The sequence below is a fragment of the Manacus candei genome, unplaced genomic scaffold (genome assembly GCF_025592945.1).
Source record: "Manacus candei isolate 608988 ecotype Guabito, Panama unplaced genomic scaffold, ASM2559294v1 h1tg000023l, whole genome shotgun sequence".
NCBI classification, from domain to species: domain Eukaryota; kingdom Metazoa; phylum Chordata; class Aves; order Passeriformes; family Pipridae; genus Manacus; species Manacus candei.
The window spans coordinates 15181199-15194829 of NW_026138071.1; the positions used below are offsets into that span (position 1 = coordinate 15181199).

The 13631-nt window shown below is 41.4% G+C and overlaps 1 protein-coding gene across 3 annotated transcripts in view; it reads right to left on the minus strand.

Moving 5' to 3' along the window:
* TTN (titin) overlaps positions 1 to 13631 on the minus strand; it is a 241215-nt gene that overhangs the window by 161548 nt on the left and 66036 nt on the right. For all 3 annotated transcript variants that reach the window (XM_051787289.1, XM_051787288.1, XM_051787287.1), the window contains 24 exons: positions 13123 to 13401; positions 12710 to 12997; positions 12230 to 12508; positions 11851 to 12129; positions 11471 to 11749; positions 11082 to 11369; positions 10666 to 10953; positions 9529 to 9810; positions 8536 to 8814; positions 8139 to 8420; positions 7728 to 8006; positions 7310 to 7597; positions 6813 to 7091; positions 6430 to 6708; positions 6070 to 6348; positions 5632 to 5919; positions 5184 to 5471; positions 2952 to 3233; positions 2404 to 2682; positions 2012 to 2293; positions 1609 to 1887; positions 832 to 1119; positions 413 to 691; positions 49 to 327 (listed from right to left, as the gene is read on the minus strand). In XM_051787289.1, the coding sequence (XP_051643249.1) occupies positions 49 to 327; positions 413 to 691; positions 832 to 1119; positions 1609 to 1887; positions 2012 to 2293; positions 2404 to 2682; positions 2952 to 3233; positions 5184 to 5471; positions 5632 to 5919; positions 6070 to 6348; positions 6430 to 6708; positions 6813 to 7091; positions 7310 to 7597; positions 7728 to 8006; positions 8139 to 8420; positions 8536 to 8814; positions 9529 to 9810; positions 10666 to 10953; positions 11082 to 11369; positions 11471 to 11749; positions 11851 to 12129; positions 12230 to 12508; positions 12710 to 12997; positions 13123 to 13401 (6771 nt within the window). The remainder of the gene's footprint in view (positions 1 to 48; positions 328 to 412; positions 692 to 831; positions 1120 to 1608; positions 1888 to 2011; positions 2294 to 2403; positions 2683 to 2951; positions 3234 to 5183; positions 5472 to 5631; positions 5920 to 6069; positions 6349 to 6429; positions 6709 to 6812; positions 7092 to 7309; positions 7598 to 7727; positions 8007 to 8138; positions 8421 to 8535; positions 8815 to 9528; positions 9811 to 10665; positions 10954 to 11081; positions 11370 to 11470; positions 11750 to 11850; positions 12130 to 12229; positions 12509 to 12709; positions 12998 to 13122; positions 13402 to 13631) is intronic.

Here is a 13631-nt window from a genome sequence, read left to right on the forward strand (position 1 = left end):
ATTAGGAGTTCAAATAACACTCGATGGAGTGACGGTGTCTTGACGCACCTAGGATTGTGATTGCACCATGACAATTATCCTTCCCAGAATCATTTTCGATATGACAAGAATATTGCCCCTGATCTTCTAGTTTACTGCTAGGGATTTCCAGTATGGCAGATGTTTCTGTAGTGGTGATGCTACACTTTTCAGAGTGCATTATGTTAACTCCATTTTTCTTCCATGTCACTGAAATCGGTGGAGTACCCGTATATGTGCATTCCAAGATTAAAGTTTTCCCTTTCTCTACACTTAAATCATTCACCTTCTTCACAAATTTGGCTGGTTCTATAATGAACGATGAGAAGAAAACAAATTAAATAAAGCCAAAAGATCATCTTTATAAGTATAAGAAGCAGTAGTCTGGACAAACCTTTGACAAAAAGATGTGTAGTACAAGAAATTTTTCCTGCCTCATTAGAGACCTGGCAAGTGTAATCTCCACTCTCAAGAGGATTTACATCAAAGAGCTCCAGTTCTGCAACTGAATCTTGCAAGGTGATATTGCATCTGTGTCCTGGTACTAGTTCAACACTGCCTCTGAACCATTTAACTTCCAGTGGAGAGGAACCTTTTATGATACTAGTAAAGGTTATGTTTGCCCCAGATAAAACATCCAGTGGTTCAGGTTTCTTCACAAAAGATGGTGGTTCTAAGCACACAAATAGAAAAGAGAAGAAGTACATTTGAACTTCTTTTGAAGATCACAGTAATGAGAAATATGTAACAAAGCAAAAAATGAAGTTTTTCTGAAAATAAATTTGTGCCCTCTGGCTTTTTATTGATACTGACCTCTAACACTCAAAAATGCGCTGCATTCATCAGACCCTGCTACATTAGTAGCTGTGCACAAATAAGTTCCCATATCAGATTCCTGAAGTCCATTCACTTTCAGAGAACAGGTATTGTCTGTAAGGGTAGCCTGATACTTGTCTCCACTGGTAATCTCTTGTCCATCATGAAACCAGGAAACCAGAATAGGTGGTGACCCATAAACTTTGCACTCCAGTACAGCAGAAGAACCCAGCTGACCGAATGTTTCTTTCAGTTTTCTTGTGAAAGAAGGAGGTATAATACGATCTGCATTTGTTTAAAAAAAAAATTAAAAATTACCTTACAGGGTCTTGAAATGCAGAAAGTTCTCCATGTGTAAAAAAATGAATGACCTTTCTTTTGCTGTATCTGCATTAGCATTCTGCTGCTAAGCACCCAAGTATTTGAAAAATAGATAGTTGATTGTTAAGGATATGCTGGAGTTTTCATCCAAAATTTTTGAGGGACACCTTTTACTTTTGCTGTTCTGTTTCATAAGCAACAATATTGCACCAGCTGTCCAAGAAGACATGTAGCTTAAAGTTGAAGAAATCAAGTCCTTTCAATAACTCCTGCCCCTCAGAGGTTAGGTAGGCATCTATTATTGAAGCCTGTCAAAGTAGCATGCCAAGTACTCCTAAGATTACACAAGCAATAAGTTTCTTAGGTTGCCAGTCACAACAATCACTTTGCTATCTGAAGGCTTTGTAAAAGAACTAAAGGATCGTATGTACTCAAAAAGAGTAGTCAACTAACCTGAAACATGCACTGAAGCTGTGCAGCTGCTTTTACCAACACTGTTTTTCACCTCAAAAGTATATTCTCCACTGTCTTCTAGTGTTGTATTGAGGATCTTAAGCCCAGATACTTTGTTGAAGAAACTGATTTTATATTTGTGGTCAGTGGACAGCTCATTACCATCCTTAAACCACCTAGCAGTAAGCTCTGGTGTGCCATCTACTGTGCATTCCAGAGTACAAGAGTCTCCCGCTGTAACTTTGACTGGGCCTGGCTTCTCTACAATGACTGCAGGTTCTGCAATGAAATGCAAGTCAGAAAAATTTTTAAATCAACAATGCAATAGTTGTTAGCATTATAATTAACATTTAAATTTTAAAGAATCTTAAAACACATTGTGTTTTTATTGCATGCTACCAACCTAGCACTTTCACCGTGGCAAAGCATTCCTGAACTCCAGCATCATTTTTTATCTGACAAATATATTTCCCAGCATTGGTTGGTTCTGCATTTCCAATCTGCATAGTTGCAATGTTTTCTGAATAGGAGATCCAAAGATTATCACTTTCTCTAATGATTTCCCCTTTGTCTTTTAACCACAGAACAGAAATGGGCTGTGATCCTTCTACTTCGGCCTGCAGTTCAATTGACTCCCCAACTACGACAGTGAGATCACTCAGCTTCTTCACGAATGTTGGTGGTGCTATTTAAGAGAAGATATTTAACAGTAAAAAAACACGCCAGGAGCGGAAAAGTAGGAGGAGAACGACAGGAACAAAGAAATGTCAAGAAGGTGCCAATCTTTGTACAAACCTCTTAGTGTTACAGAGCCAATGCAGGTGTCACTTCCGACATCATTTACAGCTTTACAGTGATATTCACCAACATCTGCAGTATCCACACTAAGAATGTGAATACTAGCTGAGTAGTTCTCAGACATGACCTTATACTTCTTGCTGCTCCGAATTTCTCGTTTGTCTTTGTACCATGAAATCTGGAACGGAGGAGTGCCCTGAAGCTCACATTCCAGGTGAATATCAGACCCTTTCAAGGTCTGGACTGGATGGGGCTTCTTGGTAAAAATGGGGGGTGCTGGGGAAAAAAAAAGTATTATAGTTTATGTTAGTTGAGCAAAGTAGATTAAAGAGGACAGATGATTCAAGGAGACATTCTGATGCCGAATAGTAAAGATAAACAATGGATAAGAAAGACCTCCCACAGAGATCAGAAACAAGCAAGAGATTTGCCATCTAGTCAGACAGGTTTTGGCCTCTCTGACAAAAGAAAGTGGGATTTAAGAGTTTTTCGACAAAGGAGGACTTTTACCGCTAGAAATGGAAGGAAAGAACTGAGGTTCTGACCTTTTACTCTCAGTGAAGTACTGGTGCTTGCACTACCCGCCGGATTCTGAGCTTCACACGTGTAGTCACCGCTGTCTTCAACACTGAGGTTGTGCATTTCAATGACTGCCACTGAATCCTCAAAGGACATTCTGTATTTTTCACTGGGATGAATCTCAGTTTCACCCTTGTACCAGGTGACTTTGATTTCTGGAGATCCACCTACTTTGCATTCATACTTAATGGAATCGTGCTGTTTCACAAGTTTTGAGGAGTCTAGTTTCTTAATAAACCTTGGTGGTTCTGGAAAACCAAAAAGGGGAAATGATGCTTTAAACTGCACTGATTCTTTGAATAAGCAGGGAGATAAGTAACAAAAACTGTAAACTTTAGGGACTTAGGGGAAAAATCTGATTTTGCAATGGTTATGGATTTTTTTAGATGATTTTAAGTTGGTCCAAAATCTAGATTAAGAAACAAACAAGTTCTCTATATGCATTTCAGTTAACTTCTCCTTACTTTATTGACTCACTGTACCGCTCCTTGTATGTATTCACTACTTATTCTTTAAGAAATATCCTCTTGTAATACATGACCAATCAAAATGCCTGAGGGAAATGCAAGAATCCAACTGTTCAGCCAAGCAACATTAGTAAAAGCATTTCTGTTGAGCATTAGAGGAACTGCTTTATATCTTAATATGTGACTAATAATTAATATAGTCAATAAATATTTCTGCATTATAACCTCTCACACATTTAATGCAAAGCCAAACATAAAGTTGCATGTAAGGAATAAAAGTTAAGGAGCTTATGTAGCAAACAAAAGAGCTTCAAAATAATCATGCTGAAAAGACTTATGAGATGACTGGTATTACAGAAGTTGGTGTTAAATGTCCTGTGACTGAAAAGTAAACCAGATGGTTACATTTTGTTCCATAAGTAGAGGAAAGGAGTGGAGGTTTGACACTTTTCATCAAAAGTACCGTGTGGATGTTTAGAATCACAAGACTGAATGCCTGTGGATCAAAGATATAACCAGTAAAACTAAGAGGTGGCAACGTGGGCACAACAAACAAATCTCTTTGCAAAACAGGATGAAGTGCCACTTTGCGCATCTGTCTGTAAAGTGTAGGAAGAATATCTATTTTATTGTGGGTTACTTCGACCTGTGGGTCAATTGCAGAACATCCTGTGTTGTTAGTAACAAAACTTCCTTAGAGTTTCTAAAAATATAAATAATGGCTCGTTAACATCGGGACTCTTGGAACCTTAGCAGTTTACTATCAGATTTCAATTTGAGAGGAAGTTGATTATCTGTCTGCATATTAACAGTTGCTGAGTAGTTACAGCCTAATTCCACTCCTTTCAAAAAATGAGGATAAATACATGTTAGTAAGGTATATATTTAGAATGTAAAGTAATTTCTAGAACATAAAGCAATTGTTAAAACTATGGATTGGGAATATTAGATGTTGAAGTGAGAAAGTTAACAAAAAACTGGGAGTTTTTCAAGGTCAATTGAAAAAAAAAGATCTTAATTCTACAAACAAAAAGTTGCATGCCATAGAAGCGAGACAGCATATACTCAAATTGAACACAATGCTTCCAAGCTCTATAGAAATTGGCTGAAAACAACAAACATCACTAATTTAACAGCCCTGGGGAAACTGTACAAATTCTAAAGGACTGAAGTGACTGTAAGTGTAAACTCAGGATCAAAAATAAAATAATCCTGAAAAAATCCCAGGATTTTATGAATAAAGATTTGAAGGGTAAGCAAATAAATAAGGTCATTGAAAGCAATTTTCAATGTTTTCAGTCTGTGAAAGAGCAAAACTATTTGCAGGAGCTGCACACCCAGTACAAATACTTTTAAGCCTCATAAGTGAGCTGAGTTTCTGTCAGTTTCTTTCCCTCCCATGGGCAACCTAGTGAATGTCACTGCTGGAGAAAGACTTCAGAAAGCTAGATTTTGCTGGCCAACATGACCATTCATAAAGACGCAACAGGGTACTAAGTGAGAGTTAACATTTCAGTGGAAGAATCCCTTTGATAAGAAAAATCACACACTGTACCAGATCAGAAGAAAGATGAATAAGTATTTTAGTATAACAATAATATTTAAGTGAAATGAGACATCTTAATGTAGCCTCTTGTGAAGGTTGTTAATTGCACGTCTCTATTCAGGACTGTGTTTTCCAGTGTATCTTGCAAAGAAAAGCCTTATGAACACTAAAGCCCACAGCAATACCTTGTACAGCCAGCTGAGCTGCGCACGCATCCTTTCCAACACTGTTGCTTGCAGTACATGTGTAGAGTCCAGCATCTCCTTTACTAACTTTCAGGACTGTCAAGCTGGCTGTGTTTTCCACGAGTGTCATTTTGTAGTTGCCACCAGGACGAATCTCTCTGTTGTCTCTGGTCCAAGTGATCCTCATGGGAGCAGAACCAGTCACATGGCACTTAAAGGTTGCACTTTCCCCTAGTGCCACATCGATAGATACTGGCTTGATGTCAAAGAAGGGAGGTTGTAGTTGTTCTGCAAAGAGGAAAGCATGGCGGAGCTCATCACCAAGCCCTCCTCACCACTCCATGCCCATCATCCCTTGCCACCGTACAAAGCGTAGAGTAGGAAAAGGTGGGGGGAAATAAGAGAGCAAAGACATAGAAAATTCTTCATTAAAATATGAGCTACAAACCTGTGAGGAGAAGTTTGGCACTGGAAGATGCAGTCCCCAGAGCATTTTGGGCTGAGCAAGTATATTGGCCACAGTGAGCCATACTAGTTTGCACGATTTGGAGAGTCGCAACATTATTTAAGAAGGCTGATTGCATGTTATCACTGTCGCTTAAGAGAACCCCATCCTTGTACCAAGACACCTGGATAGGCTCTGAGCCATTTATACGGCAGTCAAATGTCACTGGGGCACCAACCACCTCCTGAATATCCTTTAGTTTTCTGGTGAATGTAGGGGGAAGCTGACGTTCTGTAAAACAATAATAATCACCACTATCAGAAAGAAGCCATCCTGTCAACCTAGAATTAATTAACTTTGAAATTAATAAGAACCCCTTCCTGTAGGCAAAAAAGAGTTCCTACAAACTACCCCAGAAAAGAGTGGCCCTTGGCCCATCACCTTTAACAACAAGCAAAGCTGTGGAGGTGGCGAAGCCGATGCTATTTTCTGCTTTGCAAATATATTCTCCAATGTTGCTATCCTCTACAGTGGAGAATGCCAGTGTAGCCACATTGTTCTTGAAGTGCATTTTGTAAGCTTGTGTTGATCTCAGCTTGGTGTCATCTTTATACCAGGACACCTTGATTTCTGGTGAACCACCAATCTGGCATTTTAAGATCAAGGGCTCGCCAACCTTCACCTCCACACGGTCCAGATGTGTGACAAAATAGGGTGGTTCTAGGGAAGGAGAGAGCATGGTGAGCATAGACAGAGCATCACTGGGGTGGGTGCCTTAGGGGAATCAGGGTTGAGGCATACCTAAGATGGACACAAGGCTGTGGCAAACATCCCCACCCGCCTCATTTGCCACCTCACAGGTGTATTCGCCTTCATCATTCTTGGTGCTGTTGAAGATTTCAAGAATGCCAGATTTTTCAGTAGTTGTAACACTGCAGCGTGGAGACTGTGCAATGGGCATGCCATTTCTTTTCCAGGTGACAGAGATGGGAGGGGTGCCTATGTAGCTGCTTTCCAGCACAATGGACTTCCCCTGCTCCACACTGAAATCACTTAACTTCTTCACAAAGACTGCAGGCTCTGTGAGGAGGTATAAATCAATAGTGAGAGGGACAGAAGTGGAAGAGATGCAGGCAGACCGTGAATGAAGACAACTGTGCATTCATGCACACATTCAAACACACCTTTAACAAAGAGTTGGGTTGTACATGAGGCACTGCCAGCATCATTTGTGACCACACAGGCATAGTCCCCACTGTGTCCTGGCTCCACGTTGTACAGCTGCAGCTGTGCCACAGATTCTTTGAAAGAGATGGAGCAGTTGCTGTCCGGCACCAGCTCCCTGATGCCTCTAAACCAGGTCACTTTGAAGGGAGCACTACCCTTGATGTAGCTGGTAAATGTTACACTTGATCCAGGCAAAACTTCCTGGGGATCAGGTGTCTTCACAAAAGAGGGTGGTTCTAAAGATCATGCAAAGAAGTGAAAGAAGGAAAAAGACGTTAATAGGAGAGTTTCTGTGGGGAGGAAAACTGGAACGGGTTTGAGTCAAGAAAAAAAAACCCACAGGAAAAATCCCCAAAAAAACAAACATGAAAAAGAAACCATGAGAAAGCAGAGGGGAGAAAGAGAAGAGGGAAGAATAATTTTGGTGAAAGTACTGTAGTATCCTTACACTGACCTTGTACAGTCAACAAGGCACTGCATTCATCAGATCCAGCCACATTGGTTGCCACACAGGTATATGTCCCTGTATCTGTGGCATCCAGAGCATTCAGCTTCAAAGCACAAACATCATCCAAGAATGAGATTTCATATTTTTCTCCACTAACAATCTCATTCCCATCTTGAAACCAGGACACAGATATGGGGGATGTGCCAGACACTTTGCACTCCAGCAGCACTGAGGATCCCAGCACCCCATTTGTTTCTTTTAATTTTCTTGAGAATGAAGGAGGAACAAGACGATCTAAGTAGGACAGGGAAGAAGTACAGGAAGAGAAATGTTGGTTTTGGTTTTTTTTTCAGTGGAAAGAAAAGGGGGAAAAATAAAAGCTTCCTTTAAAGACAAATGTGAACAACAAAAATATAGAGCTGACCTGAAACATCAACTGAAGAAGTGCAGCTGCTGTCCCCCACTTCATTGTGCACCTCAAAAGTATATAAGCCCCTGTCTCCCCTGTCTGCAGAAAAGACTTTCAAAGTGGATATATTGTTGAAAAAGGTAATTTGGTATTTGCGGTCACTCCTTAGTTCTCTGCCATCTTTGTACCACTTGGTGATAAGTTCAGGTGTTCCTCCTACTTTGCACTCCAGGGTAAAAGGATTACCAGCCATTACTGTGATTGGCTCAGTCTTCTCTAAGATGACTGCTGGTTCTGAAATAGGAAGATCTGTGTGTCACCAAGAAATCTACCCTCAAACTAGTGAGTAGAGGACATAAGCAAGAGAGAACAAAGGCAATTTTGCAAGCTGTAAGATATAGTATCTGTGAAGTAGGCTATACCCACCTAGGACTTGTAAAAAGGCAGAGCACTCCCGCATGCCAGCATCATTTTTGATCTGACAGATGTACTTCCCAACATCAGCTCCCTCTGCACTGGCTATCTCAAGAGTTGCTATGTTGTCCATAAACCACATTTGAACATTTTCACTCTCCCTAATAACTTCACCCTTATCCTTGAGCCAGACAACAGAAATTGGTGGGGATCCTTCCACCACTGCCTGCAGAGCTGTTGGCTCCCCGATGAAGATTGCAGTGTCACTCAGCTTCTTGGCAAACCGTGGGGGTTCTGATGGCAAAAACAAGGAGGCAGAGGACAGTTAATCATACATGCTTGCTTGAAAGAGGGACCGCAAGAAAATCAAGAAAAGAGGGCAGTGATGTTGATCCTCTAGCATACAAACCTTTGAATTTCACTGGGCAAGTGCAAGTGTCGCTTCCCACCTCATTCATAGCTTTGCATTGATATTCTCCAGTATCTTGAGATTCCAGATTGAGAATATGAAGACTGGCAATGGAGTGTTTTGCTGTCACCTTGAATTTCTTGCTGCTCCTGACCTGCCTTCGGTCCTTGAACCAAGCCACCTCAAAGGGTGGGGTCCCTGCTATCTCGCACTGGAGGATAACATCTGAGCCTTTAAGAGTCTCCACAGGGCTTGGCACTTTGCTAAAAACAGGTGGTTCTATAAAAAAAGAATCACATCATAATGTGTGAGCCTGCTTCTCTGGGTGGGTTTCTGGAGAGTAGCAGGAGGCAACATATTCAGGAAGGGAGCCTACATTTATTCTTGTAAACACATATTTAACTTTTAAATATGTGGCCTGACCTCTAAAAAATCCCAGCAGTCCAAAGAGCAGAAAATGTGACACTTCTGCACCTGTTTGGAGTCAGTGCTTGGTGCCCCTCCCCAAAAGCCACTCTCCCTGCTCTCCGGGATCACATTCCAGCTTTCCTCCCCACTCTTTCTAGTCATGAAAGCTACAATCAGGGAGACTCAGCTACACAGCCTCCTCTTCCGTCTTAAATTTTATTCCTGTCAGGATCACTGTGGATAAAGAGGAGGCAGAGGGATGGTTGAAAAGTATTTCCAGCTCCCTCACCATGGTTGGTGTTCTATCTAGTCCTTGTGATTTGAAAACCTTGCCTTGTTCAGCTTTCAATTGACTTAAGCGGAGAGACAAGGGAACAGCTGCACAGTGCTCAACACCCACCACAATTTCCTGCCTAATCTCTGCTGCATAAACACAGCAGCATTTCAGTGTGAGACCAGTTGGAGAGACACTGGCCCAGCAGCCACCAACTTCTGCAGCAGCAGCTCCCTGTCCGAGGGACGTGCAGCTGGGAGCAGGGACTGGTAGCCGGGGATTCTGGCTGTGTGTGAAGCCACACTGCTAACCTTTCACTGCGACTGAAGTGCTGCAGCTGGCTGTGCCGGCAGAGTTATGGGCTTCACATATGTAATCCCCAGCATCTTCAGTGTTGGCATCTGGAATGGTTAGCATCGCCACGGAGTCTACAAAGGACATGTGGAGCCTGTCGCTCGCCTGGAGTGCCTGATCATTTTTATACCATACGATTCTGATCTCTGGTGTGCCACTGATTTTACATTCAAGTTGAACTGTGTCCCCCTGCTTCACGAATCGCAAAGCTTCAGGCTTCTTGATGAACTTGGGAGGTTCTGCAGAACAGAATAAATATGTAGAGAATGACAGGACACCTGTTTGCCATGTGAAACCTACAGTGCTGAGCGAAAGTTCTGGGAGGCACAAGAGTACTGTGGAACAACAAAGTAAGATTGTTACTGCAGCTGGCTGCATTCCCACCAGAATTTCCTCTCGAGGAAAGACAGAAGATGGAAAAAAGAAAGCAAAGACAACAACTAAAACTATGTTCTGCCAACTATGGACCCTGCTGCATCAGACAGATGAAGCTATAGAAAACATACAAAGATGGTTGCTCCATCCAAGGGAAATTTTGCTGTTACCTTTGAGGGGTAACAGGTTCGCAGGCCAGCATGAAAAATTTGACAAGTCTTTCATCTCCAGGAGCAACAGAAACACGGTAGGGATAGTTTCACTCGCTTACCCATATTTAAAGTATATTTCTGCATGAAGAAATTAAGTGATGCATAGTCTAGATTAAATCAACAATTCAAAATTGAAATCTTTAGCAAAGTCAAAAGAGTTCGCTGGCAAACAACGGCAAGATACTGTATTTACTTATCACTGTGTTCCATATAGTAATTACTATGACTGAATACCACAGGTTAACTGTAGCTAACCACTACAGTTAAAAGCAGTGTGAGTGCAATTGTACCTACAAAAAGGTTCACAAAGAGAGAGATTTCGCAGGCACAGAAGGTTTCAACTGTTACATATTATGATGGGAGAAGGTCACTTCATGGTTTATGTCTGCTGTCTGGAAAGCTACTTTCTATATATTTCTGAACTAGAAATGGTAGAAGATGAGACAAAAAAGTCTCTTTACCCAAGAAAAAGAAAACACACAAACAAAGGTGATTTAGTCTTAATACCTTTGACACTGAGTTGGGCTGAGCAAAAGTCTTTCCCAGCTTCATTACTAGCTTGGCAAGTATATTGGCCAGAGTCTCCTTTACCCACTCTGAGCACTCGAAGGTGAGCTGTGTTGTTTATAAATGTAATATTGAAGTTTCCTCCAGTTCGAATCTCCCGACCATCTTTGGACCAGGTTATGTGTATTGGCTGGGCACCCGTAACATGACATTCAAAGTCAGCACTTTCTCCAAAAGGCACATCAATAGATTCTGGTTTGGTGTCAAAGACAGGTGCTTGCTTGGGTTCTAAAAGCACAAGAAAACCATGTAATACACCTCACAAAAAAGTTAATCCAACACATAGATACCATCGCATGCATGAAATAAGAGAGAGGAGCCTGTGATCCAGGCAAAAATTTTGTAAGCCAACACACCTGCCACTGTGAGCCTAGCACTTGTGGTGGCAGTGCCCACAGAATTGGTGGCTGTGCAGGAGTACTGCCCAGTATGATTCATCTCGGTTCGCACTAGTTGCAGCACTGCAACGTTATCTACAAAGGATGTGTGCACATTGTGGTCATCACTCAGTGGCACCCCGTCTTTGTGCCAAGTAACAGTAATGGGTTCTGAGCCATTGAGCCGACACATAAATTTAAGGGGTAAACCAGCAGGGTGCTCGATGTCCTTTAACTTTCTTGCAAAGGAAGGTGGTCGTTTGCGCTCTAGAAGAAAGCAAGTAAAGGATAAATAATCCCCAGTAAGCAATTTTTTTATAGTTTTGTGAGAGAAAAAGAATTTTATCAAGCTAATATAAAATCATCACCTTGAACTGTTAAGAGAGCCTTTGTAGATGCGGTTCCTACACTGTTTTCTGCCTTGCAGATATATTCTCCAGTGTCATTGCTAACCACTTTGTTGAAAATAAGTGTAGCAACGTTGTCTTTAAAGAACACTTTGTACTCAGGAGTAGACCTGAGTTTTGTGTCACCTTTGTACCAAGACACAGTAATTTCTGGTGTTCCAGCAACGCGACATTGCAGTGTTGTATAATCCCCAACTGACACCTCAAGAGGCTCCAAGTGTGTAACAAAATAGGGAGGTTCTAAAAAAGAGAAGCAATTAGATAGGGTCATTGTAGTGTCAGGCCTTGGAAAGCATATACTTGAAAAAAAGGCAAGAAAAAGAAGTAAAGGGAGCACACACCTAGGGTAGAGACTACAGCCTCACAAACATCTCTTCCCGCCTCATTTTCAAGATGGCAAGTGTATTCTCCTGAATCTTCTTTGGTGCTGTCAAGTATTTCCAGGATGCAGGATTTCTCTGTGGTGGTCATGCTACACTTCTGAGATTGTGTGATGGTGTGGCCATTCTTCTTCCATGTCACAGAGATGGGGAGGCTGCCTGTGTAAGTGCCCTCCAGGATGATGGGCTTGCCAGGTTCCACGTACTGATCACTCAGTTTCTTCACAAAGACAGCTGGCTCTAATGAAAGGTAAGAAGTCACAAATGTTGAACACAACATGCCAAATGGAGAGAAGTAAAAAATATTTTAAGGTAAATAGAGAGATCTATCTTTACAAACCTTTTACTGTAAGGTGTGTTGAACAATTTGCCCTGCCAGCATCATTAGTCACTAGACAAGTATACTCTCCACTTTGGGGAGGAGTTACATCAAATAACTCAAGCTCCACAACGGACTCCTCCAAGTAGATATTGCATTTGTCCCCTGGCACAAGCTCATTGGCCCCTCTAAACCAGTTGACTTTAAAAGGAGGGGTTCCTCTGACAACACATGTGAAAGTGATGCTTGTGCCTGGCAATACATCCAGAGGCTCTGGTGTCCTCTCAAAAGATGGTGGCTCTAAACACACAAGAGAAAAAGAGAGATGAGACAGGTTGCTGCAGCATAACTCTGGCATTTCCACACACTACTGAAGACAAAGAGCAAAATCTTTATTTTTCAGTCAATAATTTTCCCCAAGAATATTTACAAGAGACCGCAGGTAATTTCAAAAGAGAAAGAGAAAAGAACAGCTCAGAGAGCTTCCTATCATATACTGACCTTGTACGGTCAATACAGCACTGCATTCATCTGAACCAGCTACGTTGGTAGCTTTGCAGGTGTAAGTTCCAGTATCTGAGCTGCTCAGTGAATTAACTTCTAAAATACAAAGGTTATCTGAAAAGGAGATTTGATGTTTTTCTCCACTGACTAACTTAAGTCCATTTTGAAACCAGGCAACAGAAATAGGAGGTGAACCTGACACTTTACATTCCAGCAGTGCTGATGAACTCAGAACACAGGGGGTGTCCTTTAGTTTTCTTGTGAAAGAAGGAGGAATGATTCGATCTGCATAAGAAAACATAATAAATCCAAGGTTAGAGAGAAAATGAGGAAAGGAATGGAAGAAAGGACAGAGAACATGACCAAACAAAAGCTTTTGTAAAAGATAGAAGACAAGATACCCAACCAACCTAAAACATCAACTGATGCTGTGCAACTGCTTTTCCCCACGTCGTTTTGCACTGCAAAAGTATACAGTCCACCATCTTCCTTTTCTGCATCCATAATTTTAAGTGTAGATACGTTATTGAGGAACGTAATTTTGTATTTTTGGCTGCTGGTCAGCTCTTTGCCGTCCTTGAACCACCCAGTGGAAAGCTGTGGTGTGCCTGCCACTTTGCACTCCAAAGTACAGGCATCTCCTACAGTAACTCTCATTGGCTCTGCTTTCTCTACAATGACTGCAGGCTCTGGAAGGAGAGATGGGTAATGTATATGGTGAAAACAGGATTTGATTAGTACTAACTATAAGCACTATAGCAGTATAAGATGGAGTTTACACATTTGATGCTAAAGAAATTTCAGTTTGTTAGAGTGGAATTTTTTCAGCTGTTTTTTCCATCCTTTCTTCTCCCCCAAACTGGAAATTTCAGATGCTCTAAAAAATTAAGTACAAATATTTTAATCTCCTAAGAGAAAA